This window comes from Arvicola amphibius, chromosome 8 (assembly GCF_903992535.2).
Source record: "Arvicola amphibius chromosome 8, mArvAmp1.2, whole genome shotgun sequence".
In the NCBI taxonomy this organism is placed as follows: domain Eukaryota; kingdom Metazoa; phylum Chordata; class Mammalia; order Rodentia; family Cricetidae; genus Arvicola; species Arvicola amphibius.
The window spans coordinates 33,018,381-33,036,010 of NC_052054.1; the positions used below are offsets into that span (position 1 = coordinate 33,018,381).

General features: G+C 42.5%; 1 protein-coding gene across 8 annotated transcripts in view; it reads right to left on the reverse strand.

Annotated features, from left to right (window-relative positions):
- Positions 1 to 17,630, reverse strand: part of Akap7 (A-kinase anchoring protein 7) — a 178,149-nt gene that overhangs the window by 43,106 nt on the left and 117,413 nt on the right. For 4 of the 8 annotated variants that reach the window (XM_038338393.1, XM_038338390.1, XM_038338397.1 and 1 more), the window contains one exon: positions 3,217 to 4,230. The exons of 1 other annotated variant lie outside the window; for it this stretch is intronic. In XM_038338393.1, coding sequence (XP_038194321.1) covers positions 4,034 to 4,230 — 197 coding nt within the window. In that variant the 3' untranslated portion in view covers positions 3,217 to 4,033. Of the gene's footprint in view, positions 1 to 2,198; positions 4,231 to 17,630 lie in introns of those variants that run through there. 3 more of the 8 variants (XM_038338395.2, XM_038338392.2, XM_038338389.2) reach the window with 1 other exon arrangement.

A 17,630-nucleotide genomic window follows, 5' to 3' on the forward strand; every position in this document is an offset into this window, starting at 1 on the left:
GGCATGAAACTGTTAATGTGCTCTGTAAGGTGATGGCTAGTTTCTCCATGTGTGAGTAGGTACACAGAAGAGAAAACATGTCTGGTTGAATGCCTGAAATGACACAAAGTCTAACTGTAGTCACTACTTCCTTATTAGAACAGGAGATTTCCGGGAACTGACATGTTTGTGGTTTTGTAAAGAATCATTTGAATTCTAGCTATATTCTAGATGCAAACCTAGGACATGTAGAGGAAATCTAAAGGCTCCAAAATTCAAAATGTTTGGAATGCTAATATAACATCGGAAAATTCTTCACTGGCCTCATGGGATGAACTGCATTGAAAATGCAGGCATACTAAAAACTACAAAAAATATCCTTGAGGCCGAAGTATAACATGTTCAGACATGGGACCCATACCTAAAATGTCACAAATATTTCAAAATCTGAAAAAAATCTACAATCAGAAATTCCATATATCCTGAGTGCCCACAGGACAAAGGACGCTGAGAAGAGGGTTGATAAAACCTAAGATTCTACAAGTTCAAAGCTGACAAAATATTGTCCTTCCGTTTAAAGTTTTACTTTTGATGTCTTTTTACTCTCAGGGGACCTATTTTTCTAGTGACTAACTCTTAAAACTTCGGAATGTGGTTCTAATTGAGAATATTCCCCCTAGGGGTTCCCTTCATGAAACTGAAAACCAACGTGTAAAATGGAAGGGGACATTCTCCAGGAAGTCAAGCATTAACGTCACAAGGTAGAATGATGTGATCCAGTTCAGCAGTTAGCGGACTGGCAGCATCAAGGCAAGTCCCAAAGCAAATAGCCCTAGGCTCCTAGAAACCACCTGGCCTGGGAATGAGGCTTAGAATGTGAACGGGCTTGCTTAAGAACACATTGTGTGCATCAGTGTTGAATCCAAGTCGAGCAGCAACAGTTGTTGCCTGGTCCAGTGTTTTTGTGAATAAGTTCACATGGAGATTCCAGAGTGTGTGTGTGTGTGTGTGTGTGTGTGTGTGTGTGTGTGTATTTCAGGGTCTTTGTCACTCGTCTTTAACTTTTGAAATATTTGGTAAAGGGAGGAAATACTCCACTATAGAAAGTGTCACCTTTGAAGCAGAACAGATTTGAGTTTAAATTTAGCCCTACCTTTTGTTCGTTTTATGTCCTTGGGCCATTTTAGCATATAGGTCTCCAGTTTTCCTAATCTAGAAAGTACTAATTACTTCCTATTAGGTTCACTTAAGGGAAGGAATTTAACCATGTACCCAAATCACCTGGCACATAGCCCAGGTCTTCATGGGTATTTAACAATGGAAATAGACGGGCAACTAAAGCTAACAGAAAGACATGGAATCGGGGCTGAAAACAATACTTCTCTACTCAGATAGACTGGGGATAACTCCTTGAGGAAAAGATATAGAAAATGCTGAGAAATGCCAATCTGAAATTGTTCGTGTGTATTATGGGATTTCACCAAAGCAGCAATGAGACAGTGGGGCTACCGGGTTGTGGCTCAGGTCCAAATTCCTAACATCCTTGTGGCTTTGGCTAGGGAGCCCAACCTCGGAACTCTGTTCGGACTCTGTGTCCTCATTAGGAAAACAAGGAAAGGCCTAAGCATCTTTGCTTCCTTCCTTTAGGGTTACTTAAGGAGATCTGTAATGACCTTCACTGCTAAGTGACGGTTCCCAGTAGGCAGCGGAGGGGATTCATGATGAGTCCCTCAGAAGGGGTTCATGGCCAACTGCTGCAGTGCTTCACAATCAGCCACTGGGTGTTCATGACCAGCTGTTGGGGGGGTTCATGGCCAACTGCTCAAGGGGGTTCACTGGCAGCTACTAAGGGGGGTTCATGGAGCCCCTCTCACAGGGTTCATGGCTGGCTTCTGGGAAGGGGTTCACAGCCAGCAGGTAGCAGATCTATATATTTAGATGAACTTGCTCTCTTCATCATTGTGATGAAGACTCTAGTGGCAGGGGATTAGTTATTTTGAAGATGTCACTTAGCCTGTCTTTGAATTTTCTGTTCTGTGGTTACTTGTGTATGAAATTGACTGATTTGAAACCATGAAACAGTCGGTTATGATGTGACAGTGTGCTTGCTTCCTTAGCACAAAGACAGGAAGCAGTCAAACTGCAGGGACCCTGCTCATGACTTTGGGACACCAACAAGGACCCAGTGATTTCCAGAGGAAAGAAAAGGAAAAGCAACAGAGGAAGCAGTACATTTATTAAGAGGCATGAAAATGCAGGAACTCATAAAGTATTACATTATGAATTAATGTAGTATCATTTACCCAGTGAAAAAATAGCCAAAAATCCATGAGCAAACTGTACTGTATACGTGAGATGATTACACATTTGATCTCTAATCATTTCCTTCCCCCATCATCTATAGTAGCAGCAGTTTTTAAGTGATGACTGGAAAAGCTGTCACAAATAAACACCGCATGGGGAGAAGCATTTTAAGAATGCTCTTTTGAAAATGAACCAGTGCAAACTATCCAAACTGTGAAGACCGCAGTGAGACTCGGGGCTCATCTTCACAGAAGGAGAAAATAAAAACACTGAACATTTGCTAACTAAGAAATGAAAATGTAAACTACATTTTCATCAGTGAAAAATAATACATGTGGATATTATTTTTAAAAAAATTCTTAACCAGCAACTGCAATGATTACATTTACAAATGTTCATTCAAGTACTGATACTCAATAAGCATTCAAATTGTCATCGAACGTGATGTGAGACTGGACAAGCCAGGACAACGCTAGTAAGAAAAGGGCCATGTCAACAGGAGGCAGGCGACCCTTAGAATACTGTTGTTGGTTTCATTTTGGTTTTGACTATAAAGGATCTTTCATAGTCAATGTTTTTTGTTTTTTATCTGCGAGGACCCATGGAACATCTCACAACAGCTAATTAAGAAGTTATTTCTATAAAATGAGTCAACAACACCCAAACAAACATTCAAAAACTCAACTTTAGCTGATGATGGTGATAAGGCAAAAATATGTTTTCTTTGGCAAGAAGTTGTTAATTCCTTACCAAATGTTGGTTCGTGGGCTGTGTAGACACTGTAAGAACACTTTGGTTATTTACCAAAGGGCTATCTATGGACTGGGCTGAGAGTCAGAAACTTTCCACTGCCGGAAGCACAGCGGAGAGCTACAGCAAAGTCATGCTGGAATCAGCATCGCTTGTGTGATTACCGTCATTAAGAACTCTTCCTTCAAAAAGCTCCTTCCTAATCATGGCCTGAGTCTCAGGCTTTAGCAAAAGTTCCTTGATCTGTTTCACTTTGGACTTCAGCTTCATCCTTTCTCGGTGCAAAGCTTCATTAATTAAGTCTTGGATCCCAACTGGCTTCTTGCCTATGGGGGAAAAGATTATATGACACATTTAAAGTACAAATATCAATGAAATACATTAAATATGGCACACTGAGTTATCAAAATAAGGCTGAAAAAACCTTTAAAATGTTACCCATGTTTCGTAGAAAAGATTGCATTTTGCCAAAAATATATAATTTACATGAAACTTAATTTACTGTAAATAAAGATCACGGCATGGTAACAACACACTGGGGACAAACGTAAAAAATTTAGTAATACATTGTGAACTCAGTACACTCATGATCGTCTCAACAGCGACAAACTGAACTCAGTACTGGACAGCTGTGTGCAAGTTCTGGCCTCAGATGAAGTAGTCAAATGCTCTAAGCGATGTAAACAAACGGCAGTATTCCAGCAGTGGCCAGTCCTCTCCCTCAGCCTGGCACGCCTTCCCAAAGTGCCCACTCTCCCTTGTGCACGCTTGATGATAACATGAACTTGGGATTGCTCTTCTGTGAATTAATTTCTTCTGCCGGCCCCAGCGCCCCATTCTCTTCTGTTGTGTCGCAGCAACGCCAACTCAACAATCATAAACAAGTTAGGCGATCTCCGGGGCTTGAACAAGACACTTAGATAGCACATCGTAAGTCAGTCTGCGACCTAGCAGAGGGGCAGGGATGCTTTTCACAGAGCAGCGGGAACAGGTTCCACTCTCACTTCCTGTTATTATCACTGCCTTTGCCATTCTGATTGGCCTCTTCAGCTTTGGTGGAGTTCCCCTCCCCCAGCTGCTTTTTGTTCTGCGTTTCTTCCAAATACTGCTGGACAGCCTTGAGCACGGCGTTCTCCACCAGCCTCTTACTGAGCCTGACCAGTTCAGCATCCTCAGGCTCCCCTCGGTCCTGCTCACCTACATTCCACAAGAGAAGAGAGGTCACTGAGCTCATATTGCCATAGCAACAAGGCCACTGGGGCCCAGCTAGTTCAGCTAGTTAAAAGAGCAAGTGTCCTTCACTCTGGCAAATGGGATCTATAAATCCAACAAGAGTGGGTTGCCTTTTCCTATGACATTTGTCCAAGTATGAGCCTGCCTATTGCTAAAGACAGTCCATTAGACATGCCCTTGCCTGTGGCCTTCCCATTTCTACAAGGCTTTTGTGCTCCTCTCTCACCCAAGGCTAATTAATGGCTGCTGTTCAGCTACTTCTGGCCCGCACCTGAGGTCTCAGGCACATGAATTCACCAAGAAGATCTGGATCTGCTGCTCCCTCGCCAATTCTAATTACCAGGGAATCAAGAGTCCCCTCTTATCTCATGACTTGGGATCACTCATTCTAAAATGTTTGGCATGGGGATTGGCTGTCGATAAGCTCCCAGCACTCACACCAAGGCAAATGCAGTAACCAGTGCCAGTAGCCGTGGTTTAAAATAGGACTGCAAGACCAGCATTCTGTGTTTAGAATCTCATTGCTCTCACAGTAACTCAAGAGGCAGGAAATTCTCCAAAGAAGAGTTAAGACCCTTACGGTAACTTCCTAGATGTCACCGTCTTCTGATCATTCTGCTATCCCGCTAGTGATGATCCAGGTGTAAGTAAATATTCACTTTACTGTTGTGTAAAAGGGTTACTTCTCCCATGTCCTCATGCTACACATCACCCTGCCACCCATCCAAATCCTCCCTTTATTGGGGAAAAGCAAAGGCGCTTTCGCTAAGTGCACTCCCTCCCTCCTTTGATGTAGGTTGGAAAGCAGATGGATGGTGTTGGGAAAGTCATCACACTGCCCACAGTAAGACAAGCTCAGTGTGGGACAACCACCCAAGGGCTCATGACGACAAAGCCAGTGCTACACCTGCATGCTGGGGTCTGGGGCAGGAGGATGCCATGAGTGTAAGCAGGAAGACAGATGTTATTTTCCATCCTCATATATAACAGGGCTTGGAGAACAAAAGAAGAGGTGCCAAAGGTAAAGCCTGGCCCCAGATGGACTTCAGAGTCCTGTCATTTGTCTACAACACGCATGTGGGACTGCTGAATAGCCACCCCCAATGCCGAGGGACAGACAGCACAAAGGAAAGCAAGGATGGGTTAGGATCAACCTAGACAAATGCCTTAACAACTGCTTCCCCCTCAAATCTGGCAACATGGCATCAGAGCAGAAGTTTAAGCACATGTACAGTGCAAAACATGTTCAGAACTGAGTGAGCTTTGATTTGGTGATAATTACAGAGAATCTACTAACCAGATACATCATGATATTGTGAAAAGAAGAAAGCAATCATTACTAATACAACTTTTGGCAAAAGTTCAGATTTTACTAGTAAGATCACAAGGAAATGTTGCCTAATATTTAAATTATTTGCTCTCAATCTTAAAGCACAGCATTTACCCTGTGCAGATGATATTTCTACACACCATTACATGCAACTATTTGTATAGCGGCTCTTCAAATTTAAAACAGAAAATGAGATGCAAATGAAGAGATGCTATTTAAGTGCCTGCCAAAGCCCTGGAAAGGACTTTCTAAATCTCTCTCACCCAGGCCAGTGACTGTATTTTTGTGGACCAATCCAGAACCCTTGTCAGCTTTCTCACTGGTAAGATAACAAGATTGGATTTAATTAATCAATAACTCATTCTCCAAAATCCCTCTCGGGTCTAATATTATGAAACTTGTTATTTCTGTCAGTGAAGTGTCTCTGTGGCTTTAAATGTTCAGATTATTTGAAGTAGTCTGAGTTTGTGGTACAGACTTGTATTCCCATACTCAGGACAAAAATTCAAGGCTACCATGGTTTACAGAGGGGACCCTGCCTCAACACCTTTCCTGAAGAGAGAAGTTTGAAATAGAATGCTAATTTCCCTTCTGGCTCTCCTATTTTTGTTCATGTTTTTACTATTATCCAAGTCAATCAAACTTAAAACATGATTATCTCTGACTTTCCTGCCCTTCATGAGCACACTTAATTGCAGAACACTGTCAATATGTGCTTCACAATCTCTCCTGCCTACAAGGCAAAATGCCTCTAGATTAACTTTTCTAAAACTTCCCTTTCAGACTGGGGGTGGTAGCACACACCTTTTTATCCCAGTGCTTAGGAGGCAGAGGCAGGAGGATCTCGGTGAATTTGAGGCCAACCTGATCTACAGATCAAGACAAAGTGAGACCCTGTCTCAAAAAAAAAAAAAAAAAAAAAAAGAAGCTAATTTGTTAATGAAAAATAAGATAAAATATCCCTTTCAGTCTCCATTTACTAGGGAAACAAGCTGGCACTTCAAGATTTCCCAAAATTTGCCTAAACAGCTGCTATTGCCTCAGTTCTGTGATAGAATTCCAACACCTGTAGAAGCTTCCAGATCATTCTCTACTACCAGATGACCCTACCCTCTTCCTTCTAATTAAAATTTTACTTATTCCATGAAATGTTCCTTGCCTTGCTAGCTGGATGGCAAACTGCTACTAGAGTCCAGGAACTCTGTGTATGCAGTGGATCGTCATTTGGCTATTTGGTCATTTATTCAACAAATATGCCTAAAGTTTCTACTATATGCCTATGAAATATAGCCTACATTTTCTCAGCCTATAGAAATACAACAGAGAACAAAACAAAATAAGATCCTATTGGCTTTTTTTTAAATTATTTTATAAATTATGAGCATTCTTTATGAATTCATTTGCAAAGGGATAGTCTGATGCCTGGGAAGATGGTCCAATCAGGAACATGCCTGCATGCAAGCACGGGACCTGAGTTTGGATGGTAGGCACCCACATAAGAAACTGGGCACAGTAGTACCCATTTGTAACCCTAGCACTGGGGAAACAGAGAAAGGAGGAGCCAGGAGCTCACTGGCCAACTATTCTACCCATTGGTAAACTCCAGATTCACTGAGAAACCTTGTCTCAACATAAGACTGCAGTATGGCCAAGGAAACAGCTGACATCTATCTCTGGCCTCTCATGCATGCATTCACATATGCATGTACACCTGCATGTACACATGCATCCACCTACATGTACATGTACCCCACACACATACACAGGCTTGGGGACAGAAAATGTGGTAAGTCTGTTCCCTTCCTCTATGCTAACAGATGGCACAGTTTATCCATCACAATAAGAGCTCAATAAATGTTTTTGGGGTTCTGCCTAGTGAATTTTTATTGAAATCCTTGAAAGCAGTAGCAACAGTTTTGAATATTATTATCGCCCTATATAAATAGCACACCATGGCCAGGAATTTACATGGCTAGAAATTTAAATGCAAAATTAAATCTAAACAAGAGCAGAGAATTCCAGAATAATTCAAATATCTATGTGAAAAATCTGCATTAGTTTTACCTGATGAACTTGATCAGTAAGACAAAATATTTCTCCAAATGATGATCAAAGATTAACAATTCACAATAACAAATTATTTCATTAACCAACCCCAAATTAGCAAATCAGCAAATCTTCCAAATCAGACCTGGACTCAAGCTTCCCCACATACTTTCTACAAACCCACTCAGGCTATTAATATTGTCTCACAACAAACTGGGCACGGTGCACATGACGATAATCTTAGCACTTGGGGAGGGTCAAGCAGGAGGATGAGAAATACAAGCCCATCCTGTGATACATAGGGAGTTTAGGGTCAGAATAGGATACATGCACTCTGTAAACGTTTTTACACATGTATGCACACATACACATGTGTGTCCTGGGAAGGCAGAGCTCTATAAGAACGCACTTGTCCAAGAAGCCAGAATCTTCATTCCAGGGAGAACATATAGCTAATTCAACGTTAAGAGACATTTTCAGATTAAAGTTATGCTATATTTTTTTCCTCTGCTTAATATTTGCAGAAGGACAATAGTATCTCACCCTAACCTCCCAGATATAGGTCATTCCCGGATGCCTCCTTAACAATGGCAGCTCACCACAGGATGGCAACATACACAACTCTCTTTTAATTCCAGCAAGATACTTAAAACAATATTCCTAACAAAAGCATCAAAATCATGATCAAATACCCTTTCTTGGTTTACTGACTCTCATACCTACTTAACAGATAAACGTTTGCCTTTGATACTGCATTTGTAAAATCTCCTGGACATATGTTTAGTGGTAGTGTTTGAGACAGGGAACTCATCACATAGCCTAGAATGGCTAGAAAAGACAACAATCCCCGTCTCAACTTTCGAAATGCAGGAATTACAGGCATAACCCACTACACTCAGCTGCATTATTTCCGTGGAAATCCTAAGTAATATAAAAGTAATGAAAAATCTTTTAAAACAACAATACACCATCAAAGGTGGTGGCTCATGCCAATAATCCCAGCAAATGGGAGACCATGACCAGAGAATAAACCGAAGTCTAGTCTATATTTTATAGCGAGTTTGGACCACTCTGGACTAGGAAATGAACGTATCCAAACATATCATTAACTCGAGGAGAATAAGTCCATTCAACACAGTATGTCCCGAAAGGCACAAAGTTAGGATATTTTTCAGCAAACTCCACGAGAGTAATTAGGAGTAAGCAAGTCAATAAGAGTGTGGCACCATTTATTCGTGGTCTGCACCCATTGCTCTGGCTCTGTTTGTATTTACCTGAGAGCTTTGGTATCAATACAAGCCAGTGAAAAGGGTTATTTTTTGTGATCATAAAAAGAAAATAGCTCCTCGGGGTGGAAAGAAAATTTTAGAACTTCTGGGATAATTTAAAGTGAGTCTTACTGTAGCTCCATTGATCTTAACATGCTAGCTGAGCTGACCCAACAAAAGCTGGGTTGATGTCAAATGAAAGGCTCTAGAGATTTCCACTGCCTACTGACAACATCTAAGTGCCTATTTGTACTGACAGGAATAAATCAATAGATAGCGATTTGATTTTTTAAAAAGCAGAAAATAAACCATACGAATCGAAGAGGGAGTGAGAGAGATGGAGGATGAAGGGAGGGGGAAACACACACACACACACATACACACACACTCACCCACACAGTGAGGAGACATCAAAATGAGAGCATTCACACCGAGAACACTAGCAGCTGTCACTACACACCAAGCGTCAAAAGCCTTATTTAGGAGAGCAAAGCTCCTCTGACCCCCTACAGCAGCTCTGTGGCTGTCACCATGCCACAAAAGGAACATATTGTACTATACCATAAGCCCTATGGATACTGTTTGCATTATCATGACAAAACACAAAAGAAAAGCTGAGAGGTTTATGAGTGTTCAAAAGCATACACACAAAAGGGAAGCTGGTAGGAAGTCTGGGCTCTATCACACCATGCCATGCTGAAAACCTACAAAAGAATGCATGGAAAGACGTGCAGCAAGAGAAGAAGACAAGGTTCCCCAGGAAGCAGCACCTGACCTAAGGGGCTCTCCAATGTGATTAAAATAATAATAGCAAAAAAGGAAAGTCAGAAAATGGGAAGGAAGTCTCTCAACTGAAACGCTGCACCCAGGGAGAAATATAAGTATTAAAAGCCACTGATACTATGGCGACCATGCCCATAATCCTAGTACGTGGAGGACAGAGACCGGAGGTTGTCACCACTGGCTGTACAGTAAGTTCAAGACAAGCCTTGGCTACAAGACATATTGTCTCAAAATTCAAAACAAACGAAAACAACACAGAACCAATTACTGAAACAGCACTGGAGAAAAGGAAGGTGTGGGAGAAGTTGTTATTGATGGAAGCTTTTCTGGAAAGATCTGGGGAGAAACCCCACAAGGAAGAGACTCAGTAGCCGAATGGGCTTTATGCTCCCATAAGCCTGTATCTCACACTAAACTGAAGTCACCTGTGGCTCACCAACACTTAGAGTGAAAAGACTCCCTCCCCTCCACTAGGAAAAACTCCTGCGAGTTTCCAACAAAGGTGAAGTCAGTGGGGCAAGTGTGAGCAAGGTAGGCCTTGGGACACGAGGAGACAAGACTGTGCAAGGAAAATGTGCCAGGTGGCCAACGAACCTGAGAGTGACCGGTGTGTGTGTGTGTGTTTGTGTGCGCCTGTGTGTGCACCTGTGTGTGCGCCTGTGTGTCTGGGTGTGTGCCTGTGTGTGTGTAGCTTGTAAGGCGTGACAACAGCTCCCCACACACAACTGCTCAGAGCCACTAATGACTGTAAAGCAGTGGGAAAGCCACCTTTGCGCTGCTTCTGAACTCTCCCAGATGGCCTCACAGGTCTTCAGCCAGGCTTCGCTGTCCCATGCCGGAATCACAGAACGAGGAAGATGAAGGTTGGAGGGCTAAAAGTTAGGTGATGTGTGGGTTACACAGTAAGGACTAGGGGATGAAAAAAATGGAGGAAATGAAAGAAAAACACAACTTCAGTTGGGTCTGAGAGAAGGTTACCTCGACATGTTCCCACTAGCAATTTTTTTTTTTTTTTTTTTTGGTTTTTCGAGACAGGGTTTCTCTGTAGCTTTGGAGCCTGTCCTGGAACTAGCTCTTGTAGACCAGGCTGGTCTCGAACTCACAGAGATCCACCTGCCTCTGCCTCCTGAGTGCTGGAATTAAAGGCGTGCGCCACCACCGCCCGGCTCCCACTAGCAAATTTTTACACTGCTGCTCTAGCATCCTAATTATGTCCTCCTTGGAAGAGGACTTCTGTTCTGAACGTGGCCATCTTGTCTTGCATCTACCGAGTTACACGAAGCACTAACTACAGGCCTGTGGGCTACTCACAAAGCTATCCCAGCACTCACAACAACCCTACACGTTCCCTACAATGAAGTGTGCTAAGACAGGCAAGGCTCCTCTCTCCACATTCTCAACGTTAAACTGACACTGTCCTTGGACGCTTGTCTGTGGAAGGATTTGGCTCTACATCCTAGGAAACCATTCATGTAAACAAAGCTGTTCTTAGTCAGCGCCCAGGCTTTCCCCACAACACACAAACAAAACGCTAAACCCCTTAGAACACAGGTTCATACAGGTACGCCTGATTTCAGATTCTGTAAAAAGGTTTATGTGGGAAAGGCATTGTGATTCGGGTACAAAAGAGCACCCAAGGGTAGGGGCCACATGTATGTCCCTCCATTCACCACACCCTTGTCAATTTTAAACTGTGATAGGGGACTGGAAAGCAACTAAACTGAGTATCAACTGTCATCTTCAGAGAAGTAAGGAGCAGATGAGGTCTCAAAGCACATAGCCTGCAGTCTGAGGGGCTGTGGCAGCGGCCCAGGCAACCACAGCCAAAGCTGTCAATAAGGGCAAAGCTTGGAGCCCTTCGGGTTTCTTTATGGAGGGAGAAGGGACGTATCATCCACACTTATTAGCCTGCCTGTGCCTGCACTTCGTCCCATTATTCCTGAATTGCAGTATGGAGCCAGGTCCCCAAACCACACATCCTCATAAGAGCTCCCGAGTCACATGACTTAGGATGACTCCTATCACCTGGGCCTTATAGACGATGGTTCACGTAGTCATATCAAAGATGGGGGAAGACAAAGCTGTATTTGTAAGCCAGTCTCTCTAAGGAGTCTCTTGACTCCATTTTCCTAAGAGATGTTTCTCTTTTGCAGCCTCTACAAATGGCTCAAACTCACCAACTGAAGGTCAGAGATTTTTAATTTGGGTAAAACCAAGAGTTAACTATAATGTCTACCAAAATGATTCACATCAAATATAAACACACACACACACAAAAAAAAAAAACAAAGGTAAAGGATGGAAGATTCACCACAGCCAGTGACTATAACCAAAAGAAGGCCAGATAATCCATACCAGACAATGCACATCCCGGGGGGGGGGAGGAGAGAGAGAGAGAGAGAGAGAGAGAGAGAGAGAGAGAGAGAGAGAGAGAGAGAGAGAGAGAGAGAGAGAGAGAGAGAGAGAGAGAGAATGATCATATAACATACAGGAATCAATTCAAGATAGAATACTGAGTAACCCACAAGTAACAGAATTCAATTTCTCACATCTCTGGAGGGAGTTCCAAAATGAAGGCTCTGGATTTGCACTTCTGAGGGGCCCCTCCTATGTCCTGACATGGTAAAGGGCAAGAAAGCACACAGGCACCGAGGCCCTCCGTGAGGCCCCTTTATGAAGGACCTCATCTCCTGCCATGGCTGAACACCTCACCTCTCCATCCCTCACACTGGCAACACCTGAGCTGGAGGAGCCTCCTCAAACTACAGCACTGACAGACCTGTGGCAAACTGACAGAATTAAGAAGTTAACAGGAAGTCTCTCCTGCAGTTTTGAATTTCAACACCACTCTCAAGAACAGAAATAAACATGAACAAATTTCATGAGAATACAGATTATGTGAACCGCACTAACAAATAAATCCACCTTAATAAAAATTATATGAGACCCCAATCCACAACAGAAGAATAAAAATTATATTTAGTGCACAGAAAACCTTTACCAAAGACAGATCATCTTCTCAGTCATAAAATAAGTTGAAAAATGAAGAAATAATGACTATACCCAACCCACAGTCTCAAGTTACAATAGAATCAAATAAGAAATTCATAACAGATATCTCAAGAATCCTTCAATAATGTAGAAGTAAAACAGCACCCCTCAAAATAACTCAAGAAATGAAGATACTCAAAATAACTCATATACTCCAAAGATTTTAGCAGGGTTGAGGACTTAGCTTATGGTAGGGGGCTTCTAGCAAATGTAAGTTAGGTCTTGGGTTCAGTCCTCAGCATTAAGGATAGAGATAGATAGAGATAGATATGAATAGATGATCTAAAGAGGAGAGTGTATGTAAAAAACAAAAATGAAACCTACCCCAATTTATAACAAAGGTTACACTACTAAGAATTTTGGTAAAAAATGAGAAGACATAAAGATCCACTAAAAGAGCTGCCATATTAAGAACACAGAGAAAGAGCTATTTAACCCCAAGGCCAGCTACAGGAAGGATGCTGAGCTAGGTTTGATTCCACGCTCCAAGGACCAGCCTTTAGCTTGGGTGACTCCATAAAAAATCAGTAACACTAAATGGGGAGCTGGTTTGGGGAACAGAAATCAGTGGAACTGATAAAGCTTGTATAGATCTTCTTCAGGAACAAAAATTGGTAAGTATTCATTAATATCAGAAATGAGATGGAGCACATAATTATCAACTACACGAACGTTGAGATCAATATTTAAATACTATGAGCAATTCCATCCCAGTGACACCATGAACAAGCATGTACCTGAAAGACACAAACTGCCCCCAGTATTTCAGAGGGGGAAAGAAAACTGATGAGTTGAACGGTCTGCACCTGTGAAGAAGCCATCATTGAAAATGAGGGAAAGAGACCACCAGAAAGCTGGCTACACTGCAGAAAAAAGAAACTACCAAACATTTTAAGAAGAAACCATAGCGATTCAGTTTTGTGCAAACAAACACACACCCATCCCGATTAGCCAGACCAGACTGTGAAAAGGAAACAAAACCTTTACAGACCAATACTCCTTACTATAATTGATTTGCCAGGGCGATCTTACAGATTTCTACCTATCTTTGAAATGCCTCTTTATTTTCATTGATGCATGTGTCTACCTTCATACGATACCATACCACATTTGCTGCTGTAATTTCAAAGTAAGTCTCAAAATAAAAGCCAGATCCAAGGCCCTGGAAGCCAAGTGATTGTCAACACAGGTGCGGAGGCAATTAAATATACTAGGGTGATCTTAGAAAGCGGTACTAGAATCACTAGATACTCATGCCAAATAAACAAGCAAACACACCTCTTATCCTGCATTGCAGACCACACATACAAATTAACTCAAGTAGGAGCACAGGTGACTGTATGGGCTCAAACACGAAGAATGTAGATGAGATTGCCCAAGAACTTCTTAGTGGCCATGAGTTTCTTAACAAGGACATCAAAAGTATAAACTACAAAAAAGAAGAAAAAGATACTCCTGGCTTCATCAAAATATAAAACTTTCATTCCCCTCACAATACCACTAAGAAAATAATAAAATAAAATGTAAACCACAGAGTGAGGAAAAGGTATCTGCAAAGCAAAGCCTTTAAAGAATTTGACATAAAGCCAAACGGCAACTGGGCGGTGGAGGTGCACACCTTTGATCCCAGCACTCAGGAGGCACAAGTAAGCCTGTGAGTTCAAGGGCCAGCCTGGACTACAGAGTGAGTTCTAGGACGGCCAGAGCTACACAGACAGACACTGTCTTGAACCCCCCCCCCAAAAGTAATTTTAAATGGAATAAGAAAACAAGCAAATATAAAAGTTATCCCCAAAGTTGAAGATGTATGCATGGAGGCTGATGTGATGGTACATGCCTTTAATCCCCACACTTAGGATGCAGAGGCAGGAAGATCTCCGAGATCAAGGCCAGCCTGGTCTATATCGTGAGCTGTACGACAGTCAGAGCTATATAGAGTGACCCTGTCTCAAAAACAAAACAACAACAAAAATGTATGGATGGCCAAGAAGTGGGGCAAAAGACAGTCAACATCAATAGTCACCAGCGAAAGGCAAATTATGGTCACAATAAGATGATGCTACTCACCCACTAAGGACTTAGTTAAAAGCACACACAACATGAAGGATTGCTACGGCCATGAAGCAAGCAAGCAGAGCTACTATCACTAGTACACCTGTGCACGTTAAATAAATAAACACAAAATCCCATTTTGGGAAGTTTGGGGTAATTCTTATAAAAGTTTACTATCTCTTACCACACCCTCCAGCAATCTCACCTCTAGCCTGACCTGAGAACAGGTGAGACGAAAGTGTGTCCCACCAAATCACTTACACCAGGGTCCACAGCTGCTCGCTTCAAATGTGCCCTAAAGCAGAAACTATCTAACTACCCTTCATTGATGAACTGAGCCGCAAGGCTGTGGTACAATCATGCAGTGAAAGACTAGTACAGAGGAATGAAATGCTGGCACATGCGGCAACACAGAGAACTCTAAAATGCATTACGTGAGAGAAATCAAACTGAAGAGGTCACATACTATGTGGTTTCATATTTGATATTGCGGAAAAGGCAAAGCTGGATGGGAAACAGACCAGCGGTTCTCAGAAGCTAGGACATCAACAGGAAGGAACGGGAACCATTTCGGAGGGTGGTGGAGCTGCCTATGCTCTCACTTGCGGTGGTTACTATGAGTCTTACGTTCATTAAAACTCACAGAAGTAAACATGAGCAAGAGCAGATTTACCAAATGTAAAACAGACTTCACTTTTCACAATGCGATTGGGAACAGCTTCTTCCCAATGATGAGCACCCAGTTTAGCCTCTGTGGGGTCAAACAGGGCTCGCTGACCAGTCTCACGCTTGTCACTCTGACATTAGCCTGTGGCTGCCCCTGAGGAGGACTTCCTGACTCCTCATATTTTAAGACACACCTCACAGCTGCAGGCCTGCTTCTCGGCTGCTTTCCTTGTGAGTCACAGTTTGCTGTGGTGTTCAATATCAAAATATTTTCCGTAAAATTGACTGGAGTGACTTGTGACTGTAAATGGGAACTAAATTGTTTTTCTTCTTCCCTTCTGTGTATCAGGCGTATCATCTACTGCAATCTGCTCAAGACTGAAAACAGAACCAGCTCCCTGTGTAAGAGTGGCAGGTGATCACGATCTGTTGTTGGAATCTGCTTCAGGAGGGAGCAGGACTCTCTGCAGTTGGTCTTCCTTGGGATTTGCTCCGTGTTATTTGCAGAATCTACCCATGAATCCACATTACAAATTACTATCATACAGAAAACACAGAGTTTCTTCCCTGAATAGCAGTCCCTGCATTTTTTTCCAGTTGGAATGTGGGGGTTTTCAAGGTCCCTGACTGGTCACTAAGGCCACTCTGAGTCACCCAATCCAAAACAGACTGAGATGGACAATTCTGAATCTAAAAAACTAGGTAAGGTATTATCAATACAAATCCAGGTCCACAGGAGTATCAGAAAAAGGATGAATGCCACTGAAAAAATTATTTTTAGGACAAAGAAACATAAGTATAAATCTTCATGTAATTGTCTCTTGGCCAGCAGAAAACATGGAGCCTGAAGATGACACTATGCTTAAAATCTTAACTACTGCACACATCTATCTGATTAGCCATCTATTTCAAGAGAGCTAGACATAAGAGCCAGCTTTTGATTTTTTGGTTATTTCTGATAACACACACCTTTCTTTCTAAGCTTATATTCTAAACTAGGGCTCAGTTGGAGCAGAAACAAAGGGTACTTTCCCATTACTAAATGCTATGCTCACCAAGGTCGGTCAGCCGAGAAAATGATGCCAAACAATCTAATCAGGTAACATATGCCATATTCCTCTTTGGCTCTTTATAAGCAATACGGCCACACCCAGGTCAGACGAAATACCAACGGAGGACAATAAGTCACAACACCAATAACAGGAACAGCTTCCTCTATCCACCTAGAGGAATTCCTGCTTTGCAAAGCATGGTCAGAAACATTGTCCCACTTGGTTTTCACCAGCTTCTCATAAGAGTTAAATAAAGAACAACACCACAAGTTTACAAAACCTGTGTAGGATTCCACAGTCACAGAAATAGAAACCTGGAGTTCTCTGACTACGAAACAAAACTTAGCCCGCCCAGAACAGGTAGGTACCTACCCCAGATAGGTAGACTGTAGAACTTTCATCCTAGGACAAAGCGGGTAACTGTGAGAAATGCCAATGGCCAGATGATTGACTGGAGAATGGAAAATTAGGTTTCACTTCCAGTACATCATTCTTCACTGTAAATTTTCAGGCCCGTGTACGCATAGTTCCTCCTTCCGTTCCTTCCTTCTGTCCTCCCCTTGCATGTCTTCCTCCCTTCCTTCTTTTGTCCCTCCTTCTGTCTTTGTCTCTTCCCTCCCTCCTCTCTCTACCTTCTCTCCTCCATACTTCATTCTTTCCTTCCAGAAACATCCACTACACACCCTCCCTCTGTGATCAGCAGCTGCATTATGAATGCAGAACTGAACCCAACCTAGCCCTACCTTCAGAAAACCTGCAATTCAATAGAAACGCATGACAGTAAAAAAATAAAATGCTCTGCAGAAAAGAGGAACAATACGGAATGGATACACAAATAAAAACTGGCAGGCTGGGGAGGTGACTCAGCAGGTGAACACAGGCTTCTCATCCACAGAACCAAGGTTCAGTTCCCACCACCTACACGGCAGTTCACAACCATCTGTAGCTCCAACCTCAGGGCATCTGATACCCTCCCATACCTCTGTAGATACCAGGCATCTACATGGGGTACCGACACAGATGTAGAGAAAACACCTGTACATGTTAAATAAACACAAAAATTTGAAAGACTATAGACAAGGGCTGGGGTGTGCTCAGCTGGTGGAATGCTTGTCT